The 13,551-nt window shown below is 31.9% G+C and overlaps 2 protein-coding genes across 4 annotated transcripts; both read right to left on the bottom strand.

Annotated features, from left to right (window-relative positions):
* Window positions 1–4,991: 4,991 nt before the first annotated feature.
* rngo (DNA damage inducible 1 homolog rngo) lies at window positions 4,992–7,477 on the bottom strand. Of its 2 annotated transcripts, XM_071892652.1 has the most exons (5): window positions 7,274–7,477; window positions 6,665–6,975; window positions 6,351–6,600; window positions 5,752–6,018; window positions 4,992–5,692 (listed from the first exon to the last, which is right to left on the bottom strand). In XM_071892652.1, exons 2-5 carry the CDS (start codon window positions 6,883–6,885, stop codon window positions 5,108–5,110), a joined length of 1,323 nt encoding a protein of 440 aa, XP_071748753.1. In that variant the 5' UTR covers window positions 6,886–6,975; window positions 7,274–7,477; the 3' UTR covers window positions 4,992–5,107. The 2 variants fall into 2 exon arrangements, with proteins under 2 accessions (XP_071748753.1, XP_040578815.1); XM_040722881.2 differs by lacking the exon at window positions 7,274–7,477 and having other exon boundaries at window positions 6,665–7,044.
* A 1,042-nt stretch (window positions 7,478–8,519) lies between these two features.
* On the bottom strand, window positions 8,520–11,576 carry Sec61alpha (SEC61 translocon subunit alpha). 2 transcript variants are annotated; one of them, XM_071892651.1, is made up of 7 exons: window positions 11,336–11,576; window positions 10,483–11,271; window positions 10,288–10,421; window positions 10,013–10,223; window positions 9,527–9,951; window positions 9,093–9,473; window positions 8,520–9,038 (listed from the first exon to the last, which is right to left on the bottom strand). In XM_071892651.1, exons 2-7 carry the CDS (start codon window positions 10,487–10,489, stop codon window positions 8,775–8,777), a joined length of 1,422 nt encoding a protein of 473 aa, XP_071748752.1. In that variant the 5' UTR covers window positions 10,490–11,271; window positions 11,336–11,576; the 3' UTR covers window positions 8,520–8,774. The 2 variants fall into 2 exon arrangements, with proteins under 2 accessions (XP_071748752.1, XP_040578814.1); XM_040722880.2 differs by having other exon boundaries at window positions 10,483–11,152; window positions 11,336–11,561.
* Between the last annotated feature and the right edge of the window lie 1,975 nt (window positions 11,577–13,551).

Below are 13,551 nucleotides of genomic sequence, written 5' to 3'. Positions count from 1 at the left end.
GAGATCCGTACCTTCGTTTTGGTGAACGTCTCTTTCCATCAATTCCTGGGAATGACTTTCACCTCTGTTAATAGTGTTATTATTATTATTGGTTGTGAAACTATTATTCACATCCTTTAAATTAAAGTCACCTTCAGAAATGGGCACAATTACTTTTTCTGCTTGTGTTTGACATAAACAAGGGATAAAACCACTTCTAGGAGAACTATCTGAGTAATGGGAGTCCTCCATCATTTCTGGTAATTCCACCACATCATCCTCCCTATCACATTGAATTTCTGCCATTTGAGGAAGGATGATCAAGTCATCCCTAGGAAGAGGAGATGTTTGCATACCCCCCTCTCTCACTTGATTATTCATCAATTTTTGATTATATATTGTCTGTACAGATAGATTGGGATCCTCCTCTTTTTCCTTATGAAAAGACATTTGAGTTCCATCCTCTATCACTTGCTGGGTCCTAAGTTTTATATTATAAAGAGACTTTGATGACAAGTTGAGGGGGGGCCGCAATTGAGAAGTTGAAACTCTTCGGGGTGTTGTTAAGTTAAGAAGCCTTGTACTCTCTACATTGGGATGAAATGATAAATTATCTTCGAAATCCTTTATACTCGTTGTAACGGATTTGGGAGTTGTTATTTTTTGGTTTTCAGTAAGGATGTTCAAGTTAGGGATTGCTCGCCGAGTGATAATTGTCTTTTTATTTCTTGAAGGAGTATCGGCAATGGAGTCATCCACTCCTAAATCGGATATGTTAATGTTCTCTTGAGATGCTTGAGGTAAATTCTTGATTTGATTTGAGTAGGAGTTCCCCTTGTTGGTGCTGCTGGACTCTTTTTGGGAGAGGATGAAGAGGGAGTTGTCCTGCTTCCCATCATCACTATCTGTGGGCGCCAACAATTCCTTGAGTAAAGTATCGTTATTGCCCAGTTTTTCCTTTAATATCCGTCTTTTAAGACGGAAGGATTTTTGGTGAGATTTAATGATGGAGTCAATGAAAGCAGAGTCGACTTCTTGTTCCTCATCTCTAGGAAACAAGTCCTTGAGTAGAGAATCGTTATTCGGCACATTGTGTTGCTTTTCCTTCAATATCCTTCTTTTGAGACTGAAGGATTTTTGTGAAGATTTTATGATGGAATCATCATCCATAATAGCAATGTTTGATAGGTTTTCTAATACAAGAATAGAGTTGGAACTGGAATATTTTTTGGGATTTTCAATAGACAATGTCAATCAACGCTAATAGACGAAAGTCAAAATTTTATGGTAATGGTCTGTGTACATTTTCCCTTTTCCTCCTTTTTTTTAAGATCCCTCCTTTTCTTCTTCATAAATCATTAGAGGTGTATAAAACATGTCCTAGAAAGTGGGAGCGGATTTTTCTAGTTGGTAAACTAAACAAAAAAAAACAATTTACCAAGGCTGTTGGCATTAAAGTTTAATTTTTGAAGACAAAACATCTTGAGTAAAAAGTAATAACAAGTGGATTTTCTCATGAAAGACGGAGATACTTTTAATCTCACAATATTTTATAAGATGACCACAATCTGCTTTTATTTCTTCACAAATTAATATCCATTTCTTCGTTTAAGTTATGACTTTCTCAGTTATTCAAGACGAAATATGTTCCTTTAGAAAAACATGAAGATAATTACTAGATCCACCTATTTTTTATCTATGTAGGGTTATTCTTTTTAAAAATGATTTTAATTATTGAATTCGTTTATAAAAATGATTTTAATTATTAAATTCGTTTATAAAAATATTAAAACATACTTTGATTTAGTTTGTTCAAGATCTAGTAATCTCACCTGTGGTTCAACGAAGATAAATATAGAAGAACGACAAAATAATATAAATTTAATCAATTCCCGATATAACGTTAAATCATTGACGTTCCAAGAAGGAATGATGAGTAGCTACAAATACTTGCTGGTTTATTTGCCTGGATGATTCGCCAAATAAAAAATATATTTGAAGTTATATATTTCCATCATTCATTAAAGATTATATATCCTCTAATTTATTTAAAATGGACTTTAAAACACTCAACACAGATTAATGAGCTTCTTTCCATGATTTTAGAGATGTAAGATACTTTATAAAGTTTTTCTCATTAGAACAAGTCTTTGAGAGTAATGGGAAAGTTAACTTATCTTTATAAAAAAAATAAAGTTAAGTTAAAGTTAATTATTTTTTTATACTAGTTGAATTAATGTTAATTTTAATTTTAAAAGTTAACTAGTTAAGTTAAAGTGGTTTTTTTTTGTTAAATAGTTGAGTTCAAGTTCATTAACTTTAGAGTAATTTAAGTTAAATTAACTCACCTAACCTTGGTTAATTTAAAATTAATTTCGATATTAAAAAATAACTATTTAAATTAGTCTTTTGAGAGATTTATTAAGGCTATATAATACAGATTATTCTGTAGGTCTCCATCCATCGCTGAAATGATCAAGAAAAAAAATACAAATTCAAGTTACTACTAAAATAGAAGTCAAAGACAGCGAAAATTTTAGATTTTTGAGTTTTTATCTAATTTTAAACTAGACGATATCGTTTTTATCGATTTGATGTGGAATGGCCCAGTTAAAAAGTTTAATAAAAAAAAATATTGTGGACACAGTGTTTAACTAAATCATCGGAGAACTAATGGTTGCTTAAAGACAGTTTTTTAGTATTTCAAGTTAGAATAACAAATAAATTTAACTTTAACTAATTAACTTCATCAAGGTAAGTTAAAATTAAGATTTTAAAAATTAAAAAAAAAAAAGTTTGAAAAATTAACTAGTTAAGTTGAAGATAAAATAATGTTATTTAAATAATTAAATAGTAAAGTAAAAAGTTAATTAACTTTACTTTTTAACTTATCTAAGTTAAGTTAAGTTGCATTAACATGCCAAACTCTAATTTTTGACTTCTTTTCCATTAACATTTCCTCTCTAATAAAGAAAACGTAAGGCACGATTAAAATATTTAGCTTGATCAATATTTCGATTATATCAATATCCTCATCTAATTAAATAAAGGAAGGCAAGATCAATACATTGGACAAGATTGCCTTTTTTATTCAGAAATGTGAATCTTTTAGGGATTGTTACATTGATTTAAACTGTAGTATATGTTCTGCAGGAAAACGTAGTATCCTTATGAGTTTAATTTATACCTTGGGAAGAAAAAAAAAAGAATATTGTATTGGAGAAAATGTTGTGTTTGGACTGTCTCAGATGCTCAAGTTCTTCAGTTCTCCCCCAATTAGTAAATAAATTAAACAAAAATGGATTATAGTGTATCGAAACGGAGAAAAAGATAGGAAAAACTTTCCCACTGTGAAGAAAGATAAATTTATGTGTAGAGGTGAAATCGAGCTAAAATATAAAAATAATATAGTAGCAGTCAAGTGGTTTAACAGTCGTAGAGTACCTTAAATTTACACGAGTTTGGAACGTTACAATCGGTTTTAAGAAGAGTAAGAGGAAAAAATTCTAAAATAGTCGTCCCATGTCCATCTATTATAAAAAATACAACTCTGGTATGGGAGGTGTTGATATTTTGGATCAAAGGACTGCTACTTAAAAATTGGATCGAAAATCATCTTTATTATTTGAGTCTTTTTTTTATTTCTTAGGTATTTGTGTTGTTAATTTGTATATTGTTTCCAAAAAAAAATCATTCAAAAGGAATGGAATTATAGGATTCCAAAATTATTTTAGCAAAATCACTTATAGGTAAATACTAAGGTGACTATATGTTATATAATATATATTTATAGTCACCTTGGGTAAATAAAGTAGTCGAATTTGAAGTTTACGAACAATTCATACAACAGGCCGAGAAAATAAAACTTATATTCAATGTAATACGTGTATTTTTATTTATTGTTTCTGGACAAAAATCAAGAAATGGTTTCGGTTATTATTATGCTCAAAAAGAATAGTTATTTATTTAAGATTATAATATAATTTTTTTTTTTTTTTTTATATAGAATGTGTTTGTTTTAGGAAATACTTATAAAAATGAAAATATTCATGTTCTAAGAAATAGTTATAGGAATGAAAATATTTTTTTGTGTAAAATTATTTATACGTTTATATAACCATGAGAACAATAGGGACACCAGTGTTTCCAAAAACATCTCGGAACCTACATATGCAGTCTTTGCAAATATATATATATATATTTTTGTAATTTCCTTTGAGTAAAAAATATCAAAAAGTTGGATAAAATATCATTAGGGACCTTATGGTTTCGAAAGAGTTTAACACAATGAAAATGTTCTTTGTTCTCAACCTTGGTCATGGTAGTCATATAGTAGTCCCTGTTTATTCTAACAATATTAAAGTTCCAATTTGTATTATATCAACTTGTTAGGATTAAATTATCACTCTCCTTCTTGTACACGCCATTGAAAAAAGAAAGTTAATTGCTGTCCTAAGTCTGCATAATTAGTAGTCCTTACATAGACCATACACAGTTTAAACTTCTTAAGACCATAATGTTTGTTTTCTCTCTAACTAATTTCCAGGCCTAACTAAGCCAAGTAAATGTATTTTTTCACATTTATATTTTTCTTTCACTATATTGCATGGTCTTAGCTCAACTTGTCATAGCGGCTAAATGACAGATAATTACTTTATTTTAAATATTAGATTAGTCATAGTTTGATTTCCAAAAGAGGACAAGTGTGCTGATCAGTGGAGGTTATAGCCGGGTTTAGGGGTGGAGAGTGTCTTAGACATTAATAAAATTTAAGAATATCTAGAACACTAAAAGATTTAGGTGTCTCATTTTTTTTTAATATTTTGGTATTTTTTTATTTTTAATTTGACTTCTATTTGGAGTTGAATGAAAATCCACTTAATCCATTAAAAACTGAATATTTCTTGAATTTATTTAAAAAAAAAGCCCAGGACAAGATATAATGATGATGAGGTTGCTCATCCTAATTTATGAACATCCCAGCAAGAAAGCTTAAAACTAATGAAAAAAGGTTCAATTGCAACATTCACACTGTTTTTTTATATTTATATTAAATGTTTGCATATAAAAATATAATAACCAAAATATGGGGAAATAATAATAATGATATTTGAGGTCAAAGAAGATACTAGAATTTAAGAGAGCTAGCAAATAATGCAGCTGTGGCCTGGGTAACATCTCCATTGCTCTTTCTAAGAGCCTCGACAGACTTTTCTCTAGAGAAACCATAAGCAATAAGGGTTTGTACGTCTACTTCATTGAATTTATCATCAATGCGTATGCCTGTGGCTTCGCATTTCTGTCTCTTATTATCCACTTCTTGAACACTTCGCTTGAGAGCCTCTTCTATGTCTTTCTCTTCACTCCCTATCATGTTTCCAGATGCTTCTTCAGTCTGATTTGCACTCAGTCGAGCAAAATCAGGTAATTCAGACTCTGTGAGAAAGGGTGTTTCTGTGCCTGTAGATCCAATTATCAATACGTTTCGCTTAAGGTCAATGGAACATTGATGACTCTTGAGCATATCCAATCCAAGTAAAATGTCCATTTGTTGATGCTCTAAAATAGCAAAAGATGAGGTGAGAAAATCATCTCTGATTTGAATTTGAACCATGTGTATCCGTCCCAGGATTTTTTGAACTCCCACTCCTTTAGCAATGCCTTCCCATCTCCGATCAAGTAATCGCATCAAATTGCATCGCTCTGCAGCTGCCTTAATATCAAGGGGATAAATATTCTCAACAAATTGAAAATAATTAATTGATTTCAGACCTGAGACATTATAGTAGTTTGGGCTCCTGAGTCAACAAAAGCTTTCACATTATGTCCATTCACTTTGCAGTCAATGTATAACATCACAACCGTTCCAAAACTTTCAGGACTATACTCCATGGCAAGTTTCATGTTTTGTTCAATGTTTTTATCCTCTATTTCCTTGGCTATCAGTTTTTGAGCTTCTGCATCGAAGGGATCAGCCTTCAGAAGTCGTATGCGCTGTTTTTCACGATCAATCCGAGCTTTCTGTTGTTCCTTTAGGATCTGCAGAAGCAAAGAGTGAATTAAAAACATTTTAATCAATTAATTGTAAATACATATATCAATTAGTTATGTCCAATTAATTTACTTGCATGATATTGCTTTTATTTAAAAGTAATGAATAAGTATCACAGAGTGCAACACCCATTAAATTTTAATTAATATTACTTTTTTTTTTAATAGTATTATTTATGTATATTAAAAAGTAAAGTGAAAAGGTGGCAGGACAGACCAAGCTCTTTAACAAAATCCAGTTGGAAAGAATCTGATTTTATTAATGTCTTGCTAAGTAGGTATATTTTTCAAAGTAAAAAAAAAAGCTGGATAGAACATACGGAAGCAAATTCTTCCAATGAACCAGATGTGACAGCATCGGCTAGTCTTGGATTATTTTGCTTTAAAATACCCATTTGTTCGGGACTGGCTTTTAACATGCTTCGAATCCAAGCAGGATCCTGAGAATTAGAAGAACTGCTTGTTCCAGCGGCAGGAGCGTTCAATGAGCTCCCACTAATACTACTTTGACTAGAATCAGGTATCTTTATTTGACTAAAGTCCATTGACGGGATCCGGGACTGTGCTCTCCTATAGTAAATTAAGTGAAGTGTAAATATATAAGGGAATAATTGATATGTAATTTATTTAGTACCTCTTTTGGAGCAGTATCATATCCCCATCCTTTATTCCATAGTCCTCAAGTGTTTTTTTATCTTCGTCCAGAGAAGTTCCATTATATGATAACAAAATATCTGGATACTCCACTCCAGATTCTACTTCACATAATGCCCTAAAATTCTCGATCGCCAAGTCCGGACTAACTTCCAATGAATAAAATCGATCCGCAGATAAGTAAGTAACGGAAACCCTCATTTCTCGGCCCTCTTTCTTTCACTCTTGTCTTTTACTTTTAACAGTTTACTTTACTTTTGTTTTCTGTTACTACTGTAACTTTTGTTTATTCTTGTTTTTCCGTAAAAAGAGAAGAGAAAAAATTATTTGTGCACGGGTTCTGATATGAATTGATACAATGGAAAATGTTAGTTTAACTACGGGCTTAATATTATTTTCACTCCATAGGTATATTATTATGTATAAATAATGTATATAATATATCAACTAATTATTAAAATCAAATATGTATATCGTTCTTCAATCAGTATAGTTTTAGGTTTGGTCGTAGTCACAAGTATAACTATTGTTCATAAGCTATGAATGATTAATTACGCGTCCTATCAATAAAAATGTATGTTATAAATACCTTAGCTTCTTCGGTCTTGAAAACCTAGTTGTATCATTACAATTCAGAATTGGTGCTACATAATACCATGGAGTTCATTGGAAGGGTCAGGGGGTCCTATATATTTATTATATTAACAGTTAATTCGTGGTTTCATCTAAAGCGTCAGACAATTTGGTTCAAATTATGTAGATATTTTTTTCGTCTCTTTGTAATACCTTTACTACAAAATAAACAATTTTTGCTTTAAAATTCCCTTTATTGATGTATAACAAGTAGTAATATTATAGGCTATTTTTTTAAGTGTATAACTTTTCTTTTGTAAACATGAGCTAATAAGTACGAACAAGTTTTCAGGAACTTTTCATAATATATTTCTTAAACTGTTGCAATTTATAGTGATGAAATAATAACTAACAACTAATTATTTAATTTAAATTGGTGTAGTAAAATATTTTTTTTGCACCTAGTAATAATTGACCTTTTTAAGGACCGTTATACAAACTAACTGTAAGACTCAAGCCAAATGAGTTTTTGCGTTGTTTAATCAATGTAAATTAAGTATGTAATCATTTTGACACATCAAAAGCAAAACTCTGTAAATGTTTGGGAATGGTGAAAGTGCGCCAAAAAAAGCCAAGACGGTTACATTAGAAGGCAAAGTGATGACTACAGTTTTTAGAGATGCCCAGGGTGTATTGTTTAACATTTGAACCAAAGTTTCTTATGCTTAACATGAAACGAAGAATTAATCCTTCATCTATGGATACTCTTCGTTCGATCGGACAGCCTTATGTTGAGAATTCCATCTTATTAAATTGTCAATGATTTTCCTTTTTTGACAAATCAATTGAAATTGGGTATTTCCTGTTATTAGATTGTACATCCAGAGTCGAATCGCCATTTATCAAAATTCATGACTTGCATGAATATACTATAGTTGATTAATTCTTTTTAAACGAAATAAGTGAAATCTGTCTAAAGTACTTGCGAATATAAAATATCTAAAGAATTTTGAACCCATCGTCCAAGCGGCTGAAATGATGAGATATGTATGTATGGTGATATTCCTATATTAAGTCAAAAATGGAAAGATTTTATGTAAAAGTGGTTAATACCAACAATAATTGATTTTTTGAAGATATTTTCAACCAATGTGATTTATATCTATTCGAATAAAATCATATGAAGATCATGTATGTGGACTCTTAATCAAGAAAATATTGAAACATGTATCACATAACACCAATTTCAGAGAAAAAGAGTATTAAAAAGTTTGTTTTTATTTAACATACTCAAAAGATTTTGAAGTAGTGTTCTAAACTAGTAACAAAACGAAAAACATGTATTAGCTTGATTTACAATAATTTGAATATCAAATATCACATAACCATGAAGATTGTTGCTCTTGTTTTTTCCTTTAGGATTCAACTATTAAGACAGTATATTTCATAGATATGAAGGTTGAATACTTAATAAATACAGATGAGATATATATAAAATTTAAAGGTTTTTTCATAGTTTAAAAGAGAAGAGCAGCAACTGAACCCATCTCACTTTGTTCTTTAACAAATATTTCGAAGTATTGGTAGATAATAGTAACTGCAAGTAAGATTCCCGTTCCAGAACCTATAGCACCCATAAAATCTGCAGAAACAGAGAGGGCACCTATACACAATCCTCCAAATGCAGCAGCAGTGGGGATATAACGATTCAATTCATGAATCATGGAGGTTTCTCTATGGCCTCGCATCACCATTTGTTGCTCACGAAGTTGCTTAGCGACCTGAAAATAGTAAATGTTAGTTGTTGTATGAATGAGCTAAAATATAAGGCTTACATCCTTAGCAGAGGAACCAGAAACATCAATCCACGTCTTCGAGAAAAAAGCGCAGGAGCCAAGCATAAAAAAGATGTACAACATTGCGTGTAATGGATCTTCAACAATATGTCCCAAAGTCTCGGGTGGTGATAGATAATAACATACACCAGCAATGGGATAAGCTCTTCCTGATCCTGCATCAGCCCAGACACCAAGTAAATTAACAAAGAAATTGCCTGCAAATTTGACAGAAAGCATCTGAGAAATCATGTACAAGTTGGAAACGAGAGCAGATTGAAGAATAATGGGAATATTGGAAGTGTAAAATAACTTGATGGGGTAAGATGAATACTGTCCACGGTAGCGAGCACTCTTAATTGGCAGATCTACACGGAAACCCTATAATAATATAATGAAGAGATGACAAAAAAAAATTCGATAATAGATCTTACTTGGAAGTATATGACTACACCAAAAATGAGGATGGTGGCCATTAAATTGGTCAAGTTGGGCAAATTTTGACGATAGAACGCTTCACGGAGAGCACGTACTTTGTCTTGCCTAGTAGCAAGCAAATGAAAGAGGGCAATAACAGCTCCTTCAAATTCAGTACCACGCCCCGTGTTGACGGTTGCAGGAGAGAAACTTTTCCATACAATGGTCTCGCAGATATTCGTGGCAATAAAGAGGGAAATTCCAGATCCCAGTCCATAACCCTTTTGAAGTAATTCATCCAACAACAAAACAATCAAACCAGCAACAAACAATTGAATGATGATGAGGAGACAGACACCTGCTCCGATCTCTGCGGGATCCCCATACATTCCCGTCATAACATAAACAATGGACTGACCGATCGTGATCACCATTCCAAACACTGAAAGGAAGCAACAAAGGAATCAATCAAAGTGCTTGTGGGTCAGTCGTCCACAGCTTACACTTTTGTGCTCCATTGAACAGAGCTCTGTCCTTGGGAGTATCTCCCACTTCGATTATCTTTGCTCCAGCCAAAAGCTGCATGATGAGGCCCGAAGTAACGATGGGAGAAATACCCAGTTCCATCAGAGTGCCTCTATTGGAAGCCAAAATGACACGAATCCAGTAAAAGGGATCTGCTGAGTCTGAGCTCATAATACCGAACAGGGGTATCTGTGGAGGGGGAAAAGAGATAAGTCAATCAATCCCCATGGGATGGGGCTCCATACTCTCTTACCTGACAGCAAACAAGGAAAATGAAGAGTGTGATGGCCGTCCATAGCACTTTCTCACGGAATTGGATCTTCCGCTCTGGCTTCTGGATCTCCGGCAAGATACTGCAGAAAGGTTTCACAAACTCCAGGAATTTAACTAAAAACCAAAATAGAAATGTAAACAAGGACAAGAAATAATAGTGAGAAGGTCCACTTACTCCCCATGACGATCTTTTTCTAAGTGGAAGAACTCTCCTTCTAAACCAACTCAAGATCCAAGTGGAAGAGCGTCAATCTCAAACGTCACGAATACAAATCGACAGTTGACATTCACTTCAACCTAACAATCCATTTCATTCGTTCATTTCAACCAATGAGCATGGCTTTTTCATTCAGAGCCTCTTTCCCCCGCTTTCGTCACTTCCTTCTTCTTTACTCACAGCTGAAATGACGTTCTAACAAATCAAAATGCTCCAATCCACTGCCAACATAGGTTTCAGGAAGGAAGATTCTACGCAAAATTATACCAAGTAAAAAGGATATACGAGTTGTGTCATCGTTCAACCGGTAGACGCTACTGTCATCTATTTGACGTAGATCACGCACCATGAACAAAATCCTCACTATCGACTCACTATTGCTGTCATTGGAATTGTAACGCGTATAGAAATTGAAACTAGTCCATAAATGAATCTTAATGTTTCCGTTGTATTTCATATTTGAATATCCGGTGTTGCTCAAAATTTGCCTTGAAGTCAGGTATCTTTCGTCAGAACAGGGAATGTTTATGGATCTTTTGCGTCATCATTAACGCTCTACTAATTGTACGTACTATTAATATAGGAAACACATGCGTGTAATGCTTCTTCGTCGACATTTTTCTATAGCCTACCCTTAAAAATAGGAATTTATTAATCTTTTATTGACAATGTTACTTATTATTAAGTCCTTCTTTTCCATCAAAGTCTCACACTCAAAAGTGATAATAATATAATATGAAGTAGAAACTAAGGAAACAATACCTTTTGAAGGTTATTTTATTGTAAAATATCAGTATAAATATATACTCACAATAAAACTTCACATTAAATGTAGAGTAACCCATTTTAATTTGATAAAAACTCATAAAGAAAGGCAAAACATATTTTAGAAGTAAGGTCCTTGGTAAAAGGATATCATGGACCATGATTCATGGTTTACTCTAAGAACATTTATTTTACTAATTGCTAACAAGTGACTTATCCATGGATACACCATATTAGCTATGAATAATGAGTGTTAAATATGTCTATGAAGTGAATCCATTTGAATTAGATTTATTATTTTTCAAGGTCGGAGAAGGGTGTATTTCTATTCAAGGTGCAGAGTGTTATTTTTTTGCATGAATCATAGTTAGAGAAAAAACCAATATCTTTTTATCATTTTAGTAGTCCCGGTTATACCAACTCGACTTAAACCTTATGGTGTAAATACATTTAAGCTTAGCTTAAAATTAAATCGAGTGCATTCAATCAGGTCTTACTACTGTATTTATTCCCTCTGATAACATGCGATAAATTTATATAATTAACCCATAAACACAGTTGGCAGGGGAAGTAGGAACGGACATGCCTAACCTAAGATTTGTTCTAACTTCAATTCACCCTCCTCCTAGATTTATTACATGTATGAAACTATCATGTTTCCAATGTTTTACCTATATCGGTCTGAAAGTTCTCACAGTTCCGCTTCTTGAACCACTAGAAACGAACCTGACTAACTCGAATTGGTATCAGGTAGTATTTCTTATCCGTATTGGTCCAATAAATTGAGATAGATCATTTGAGATACAAATTTTAATGTATATGTATCAATTATGATTTATAATAGAATAATTAACTTATTTTAATGTATGCTCACCTGCAGTACAGCTTTATGGATAAAAAGTTTTAGTTTTGTTTTTGGTGTTTTTAATTTAGTGGTAGTTGTGAAAGAAGTAATCAAGTAAAAGGTGGGGTTCGGCTTAGGCACACCTTTAAAAATTTGAATTTTTTATTTTCATAATTCGGCTAGTCTGGAAAGGGTAACTTAATATTCATAAAAAGAGGGGTAGTTTTGTATGTAAAATGTTGACTAATAGGTTAAATAATAATAATTAGATATCCTATAAATTAGGACATGTAAGACACCTAAATAGAACACTCCAATATTCTTATAAATTATCCGATATGTCTATATATTAATTATTATTAATATATAGTCATGGCTAAATAAAAAATCACTAACACATTTTTAATAACATCTACATTTTATTGACTATTCGGGGCGCAATGAAGGGATCACTATACACTTCTAGTTTGAACTTAGACCAGAAACCTTAAACAACTTTGCATGTTTCCAGAACGATTCTGGAAAGTCTTCTTAGATAAAACCATATCTGCTCTCTTTATTAATGATAAATGAGTTATACCACTTAATTAAATTTATTATCATTTCTAAATCGAATTGTTTTTTAAAGCAATTAAATTCCAAGAATGAGGTTCACTAAATGAATTGTTAATACATTCAAATTATGTATGCGTACAAACTTAACATGGACAAAAATTAAGATTTGAAATACTATGTTCGAAAAGATTCCCTTGAATCCTTTATTTTGTACTATGTTCCCTAGAGAAGGATGTCGATAATATATTGTATTTATTTCTCTATGGTGTTTTCAAATAATATTTGCCTCTTATTTCCTAAGGGGATATCTCTTTTTAAGTCATATGTGAACCATAGAGATATAATCATATACAGTATAAAGTGATTAACTCATTTGAACTATGTTGAGTCCCCTCATTATCCATTAGACCCCTAAAATCAAATTATTAGGTAAGACGAAACGGCTATTTACTATATAATATTTGAATGTTTTGATCCTTTTGTTGTTTTTATTCATCAGCTGTGTCTCCCTCCAATTTTTTCCTCAAGAAAGCACTCAATATTTTTTATCTCTATGATCTGAACCTGTTCAGGTTCTATAAATATAATTAAAATCTGGTTTTAAAAAATATATTCCTTTCTAAAAAATCATGGCTCAATATTTAATTTTCTTACAAAACCTGGGTTAAAAATCATTTCTGTGTTTTTTCTCAATTTTTTATTTAAGATAGATCATATTTGTAAATTTAATTTATCAAGTGATAAATTCTTAACTTCAAAATAGGAAAAAAACCCATCAAATTCTAGAAAAGTTACAGTTAGAGTTTGAATTTACGGGTAAACTAAATCTCTTAAAAGGATATAGGGGGGTTACCACATCTATG

This window comes from Lepeophtheirus salmonis, chromosome 13 (assembly GCF_016086655.4).
Source record: "Lepeophtheirus salmonis chromosome 13, UVic_Lsal_1.4, whole genome shotgun sequence".
Classification (NCBI taxonomy): Eukaryota; Metazoa; Arthropoda; class Copepoda; order Siphonostomatoida; family Caligidae; genus Lepeophtheirus; species Lepeophtheirus salmonis.
Note: the sequence above shows the minus strand (reverse complement) of the source record. Positions and strands in the feature narration are given on the sequence as shown.

Excerpts from the sequence above, each read along its gene's own strand:
- rngo (XM_071892652.1), bottom strand. The coding sequence starts at position 6,885 with ATGAGGGTTTCCGTTACTTACTTATCTGCGGATCGATTTTATTCATTG. Across the intron at positions 6,601-6,664 it reads ATGATACTGCTCCAAAAGAG|GAGAGCACAGTCCCGGATCC; the intron begins GTACTAAATAAA and ends AATTTACTATAG. Across the intron at positions 5,693-5,751 it reads AAACTACTATAATGTCTCAG|GCAGCTGCAGAGCGATGCAA; the intron begins GTCTGAAATCAA and ends CTTGATATTAAG.
- Sec61alpha (XM_071892651.1), bottom strand. Across the intron at positions 9,952-10,012 it reads GTTCAATGGAGCACAAAAGT|TGTTTGGAATGGTGATCACG; the intron begins GTAAGCTGTGGA and ends GCTTCCTTTCAG. Across the intron at positions 9,474-9,526 it reads GTGTAGTCATATACTTCCAA|GGTTTCCGTGTAGATCTGCC; the intron begins GTAAGATCTATT and ends ATATTATTATAG.